This window comes from Otolemur garnettii, unplaced genomic scaffold (genome assembly GCF_000181295.1).
Source record: "Otolemur garnettii isolate 467f Iridium unplaced genomic scaffold, OtoGar3 scaffold00250, whole genome shotgun sequence".
NCBI classification, from domain to species: domain Eukaryota; kingdom Metazoa; phylum Chordata; class Mammalia; order Primates; family Galagidae; genus Otolemur; species Otolemur garnettii.
The window spans coordinates 437,675-442,642 of NW_003852645.1; the positions used below are offsets into that span (position 1 = coordinate 437,675).

At 38.1% G+C, this 4,968-nt stretch overlaps 1 protein-coding gene across 2 annotated transcripts in view; it reads left to right on the plus strand.

Annotated features, from left to right (window-relative positions):
• Positions 1 to 4,968, plus strand: part of STX2 (syntaxin 2) — a 40,154-nt gene that overhangs the window by 30,859 nt on the left and 4,327 nt on the right. The window contains exon 10 of one of the 2 annotated variants that reach the window (XM_003802600.3): positions 2,005 to 4,031. The exons of the other annotated variant lie outside the window; for it this stretch is intronic. Coding sequence (XP_003802648.1) covers positions 2,005 to 2,082 — 78 coding nt within the window. The 3' untranslated portion in view covers positions 2,083 to 4,031. Of the gene's footprint in view, positions 1 to 2,004; positions 4,032 to 4,968 lie in introns of those variants that run through there. 2 annotated transcript variants of the gene reach the window in all.

The window sequence follows — 4,968 nt, forward strand, 5'->3', positions numbered from 1 at the left end:
AGCCCAGGAGTTGGAGGTTGCTGTGAGCGTGATGCCATGGCACTCTACCCAGGGGGATAGCTTGAGGCTCCGTCTCAAAAAAAAAATAAATAAATGTCTTACCACAACAAATAAGTGAGGTGATGGTTATGTTAACAAGTTTGATGTAAGCTTTCCACATTGTATATCAAATTAGCACCTTGTACCCCATAAATGCATTATGGTACACAGTTATGATTTAATAATAAAAAGCCTTAAATTTGTTTTTCTACCCTTTAGCAAATTGCCTTCTTATAGGTTGGGCCCTGTATCCCCCTGCCTGCCCTGCAGGATGGGCAGGATGCATGGTTATTTTACAGAGGTAACCCTAATCCCTATCACGTGGAGGGATGCCCTGTTTTATGTGAGGAGACAGGCAGAGATTTCTAGACATCGGTGATAGAACCATGACTTCAGCTCCAAACTGGCTTGACTCCCAGCCTGTACTCTCTCCATCACTAGGGAGAAGACCAAGCTTTGGTTAGAGCTGTCACCAGAAGATTAGATGCCACCTGATCCCTGCACCCCAAATGCCTTGTAGTCAGTCAGTGACCATCTGAAAGCCAGAGGTGGCTGGAGAGCACACAATGAAGCAGCCAGCTGCTTGGCAGAAACCAGAGCACACATCTAGGCCAGGCAGTTCTCTGAGGGGACTCCAAGAAGAGTGAGGGCACCTGTTGGCATCCTGGGAGGTATTACAGGCCAAAGGAAAAGACATTCCCCTAGAAAGGTGCTAAGAAAGGTTTATAGTAAACATGGAAGGAGATAGTAGAAGGTTGTGGCTTTCCAGGGAGTGGTCGGGAGTGTAGGACTCGAAGGAGCAGGGGTTCCCAAAAGCAGCTGCCAGGTTCCAGAACAGTCCCTGAGTTCACTGTGGGGCCTGGCCTTGCTCCTCTTTCCACTCTCCACGTTGTGATATAGTCAGTTGAGCTCTCAGCCTGCTCATTCTGGCTCAGCACATAGGATTTCTTAGATGAAAATGTAGCATACATTTCATAACTAATGTAAAATGGTGAGTCTTTGCTCTCTTAAAAAGAGAACAGCAGTGTGATATCCCTTTCATTTTTGTGTCTTTTTTTTTTTTTTTTTTTTTTTGAGACAGTCTCACTTTTCACCCTGGTTAGAGTGCTGTGGCATCTTAGCTCACAGAAACCTCAGACTCTTGGGCTCAAGTGATCCTCTTGCCTCAGCCTCCTGAGTAGCTGGGCCTACAGGTGCTCGCCACAACACCCGGCTAGATTTTTAGAGATGAGGTCTCACTCTGGCTCAGGCTGATCTCAACTCCTAGCTCAAGCAATCCACCTGCCTCGCCTTCCAGAGTGCTAAGATTACAGAAGTAAGCCTCCATGCCTGACCTATTTTTGTATCTTTCTTCTCTTTTGCCTCAGACAACTGACCTGGAGTTGTGAACTTAAATGGAGACTCGATTTCTTAAACCAAAGATCTAACTTTCAATTGTGTGAGGATGCTTGTTAATTAAAAAAAAAAATTAATGCTATATCGTGCTTTGCTTCTAGGCTGTAAATGGAACAAAAGACTGAGCTAATGTCTTGTTGGTTTCTTACATATGTTCATCATGCTTAAATGTAAGAAAATGGATAGATAGGATTTTTTTAGCCAATGAGAAATAGTTTCACTTAAAGTTTTAAAAAGATAATGCATCCAATTAAGAGCAGTTCTGGAATTTTATTATGATCAAGGAAAGTGCTTAGTATGAGCTCACATGGTACCTTTTCCTTCCAGGAGCAAATTGTTGTTTTAATGACACATAATTTGTTAAAGTAATTTAATTTATTATACATGCATCTAGAACTTAACCTTTGCCTTTGGAGTTTTCTATTCCCTTTCCTTTTCTATGACCTTCAGAGGTTCTTTCTTTATAATGGACTTTTATTTTAAAGAATCTTAAATTCCAGAGAGATTTTGTTAGCAGATGACATTGTTGATTTCTATACATTGCAAATTAATATTTTTTTAATCTTGCAGAAAATGATATTCATTATTATTTGTGTAATTATATTGCTCGTGATCCTTGGAATTATCCTGGCAACAACATTGTCATAGCAACCATATCCCAAGAGCTATTTATCCTTGGAGACACAGACCACACCTGCAACAAAATCAACATCCTGTCGCTTCGTGAATAAATCTTAGACTCTGTGGCTTGGCGCTAGGTGCTGACTTTTTAATTAATGAATCCAAGGAGAAAGCACAATAGAATGTCTTGTCCGGTGAAAACACTGTGAACAGAATGGATTTGATAGTGAACTTAAATGTCCTAGACTCTAAATAACACACTACAAAACTTTAACGATGTGAAACTTGTTTCCAGGGCCTTGAGAAATAAGGAATTATTGAAAATTTCAATTTTTAAAATATTTCAGTGTTAAAAATGTATTTAAAATTTAATGAGGAATACTTTATGTTACGAAACTATTAGATTTCAGGTCCAAGACTTACGTTCCTCCCCTTCTCCCAGCTAATATATGCTAAATAAAAGACTTTTTGTACTATGTTTGTTTACTTCTTGTTTGCAGGAATAATTTTTATCATAGAGCTGTTTTGTAAGATATCTGTAATTTTAAATGTTTATAAATTGTTTAATATATTAACATCTTAATTTACACTGTTTTATATACTAAATATTGCCTTTTGAAAAAAATAGGAAGTTTCATGTTAGAACCATCTTTGTACAGTTGTTTACAAAGTTTGCCATCATCATAGTAAACATTGGTTGGAAAGCCCCGCATAAATCCTTTCAAGTGCCTTCTGATTATATTGATCGATAAAGTTGAAATGCACCTAATACCCTTTAAAAAGCCATGTTTATTTACTTCCAGTTTCTACCTGTCCCATCACCCAGGATAGTACATAATTCACTACTGCATTGTCAAGACAATGGCATCTTCTTTGTTCACTAAATATAAGATTTATGTTTCCCTGTTTACATTAATAAAGTCTGAATTTACAGTGGTGATGAACCAAGATTTAGTACTCTCTAAACTCAAGGAAATTATTCCTAGACATTAAGTAATTCTCACAAATGTAAACTATTGTACAGATCACTTAAATGTTCTTGTTAAGTACCTACTATCCTGCTAAACTTTAAAAGTTAATTCCCATAGTTTGTAGGGATCGAAAATAATGTTTTTATTGCTCAATACTGTTTTTAGTATGATAGTATGCTTTATTTTTAGTTCATAATATGTATGAACTAAAGAATGGTCATCTATTAACGTAGCGACTAGTCAGAATTTCAAGTGAATAGGTGAAGGATACCCCCCAAATAGTTAATTTGTGTTACTCCTATGTGTAATTGTATAGGCATATGACTATATTTTAACATTGTTTGGTTTGAAACTAAAGTAGCTGTGCTTGATTCCAAACAATTAGTGTGGGTAATATTGGGCAGTTTAGAAACTGCCTTCCTTATTCAATACTGTTATGAATTTCACTTGTTCATAACTTACACATCCAGCTGCTTAGCTTAGTTCCAGTCTGTATTTCGCATTTTATTACTTGCTGGTCATCACTCTGTACTCAGAATTACTACAGGAGTATTCTGACTCTGACACACACACACACAAATAGAACCTCCACAGTTGACCACCTCCTTACAGTTGGCTTAATTTTCATAGGCCAACACACACCATGTGTGTATCAGTGCAGTAGGCCTCTTATGTTGACCACCTCTGTATGTTGACCGGTTTGTTGCAATCCCTTGTATGGTCAACTTACAGTGGTTCTACTGTACATATATATATATTTTGGTCTTTAAATAGCCTGTTGGTGGTGTGTGGCTCACTGTTTTGTGATTAAGCTGAAGGTATAACTTGTCTTGAAGAATATTTAAGTGTTTAAAGATCGCGCTTATATTGATACTTTTGTTTACTTGCATGATCATGTCTGCTTTTGTGTCCCACTTCAAGTTCAATCTTATTAGTCCTCACTTCCTAATACTCCTCATTGTGTTTTTTAAAATTGTTCTGGGCGGCACCTGTAGCTCAGTCGGCAAGGGCGCCGGCCACATACACCTAGGATAGTGGGTTCAAACCCGGCCCAGATCTGCTAAACAACAATGACAACTGCAACCAAAAATAGCTGGGCATTGTGGCCGACACCTGTAGTCCCTGCTACTTGGGAGGCTGAGGCAAGAGAATTGCTTAAGCCCACGAGTTGAGTTTGCTGTGAGCTGTGATGCCACGGCACTCTACCCGGGGTGACAGCCTGAGACTCTGTCTCAAAAAAATAAAAAAATAAATACAAATAAAATTGTTCTCCCTAGGTGTGAAGTACTTACTGAACTTGTGTTTTTATAGTTGAAGTTATGGAAATATTTTTTGATTTATATTTAGATATTTAAGCCAGTTATCAAAATGCCACATCTGTATGTCTAGCCCCATATACCTACTATTTGAAATCAGAGTTTTAAGAATGTATTTACAGATTCATTTTTTACTTTTTAAAAATCATTTCTTCAAATATTTCATGTTTACATTTAAAAAAATTTCCAGAGAAGCAAAAAAGAAGTGTTTACTTTCTGCCTTGTAATTTCTGGAAAGACTTTTGGAGAAATATTGCATATCCATTAATAAATTATTACACTATGAAAATTTCTGCGTGGCTGATACTCTGTATAATGAGTGAATGATTTTAGATGATAATTTTAAAATTATTGTTACAAGTTTCTATTGTTCATGGCTCAATTTGTCCTGTGTCCTGCAGCGTTTTTAAAAAGTCCCGATTTTGAGGCTTGGCGCCTGTGGCTCAAGTGGCTAAGGTGCCAGCCACATACACCTAAGGTGGTGGGTTCAAATCCAGCCTGCGCCCGCCAAACAACAATGATGGCTGCAACCAAAAAAATAGCCAGGCGTTGTGGTGGGTGCCTGTAGTCCCAGCTACTTGGGAGGCTGAGGCAGGAGACTTGCTTGAGCCCAGGAGTTGGAGGTT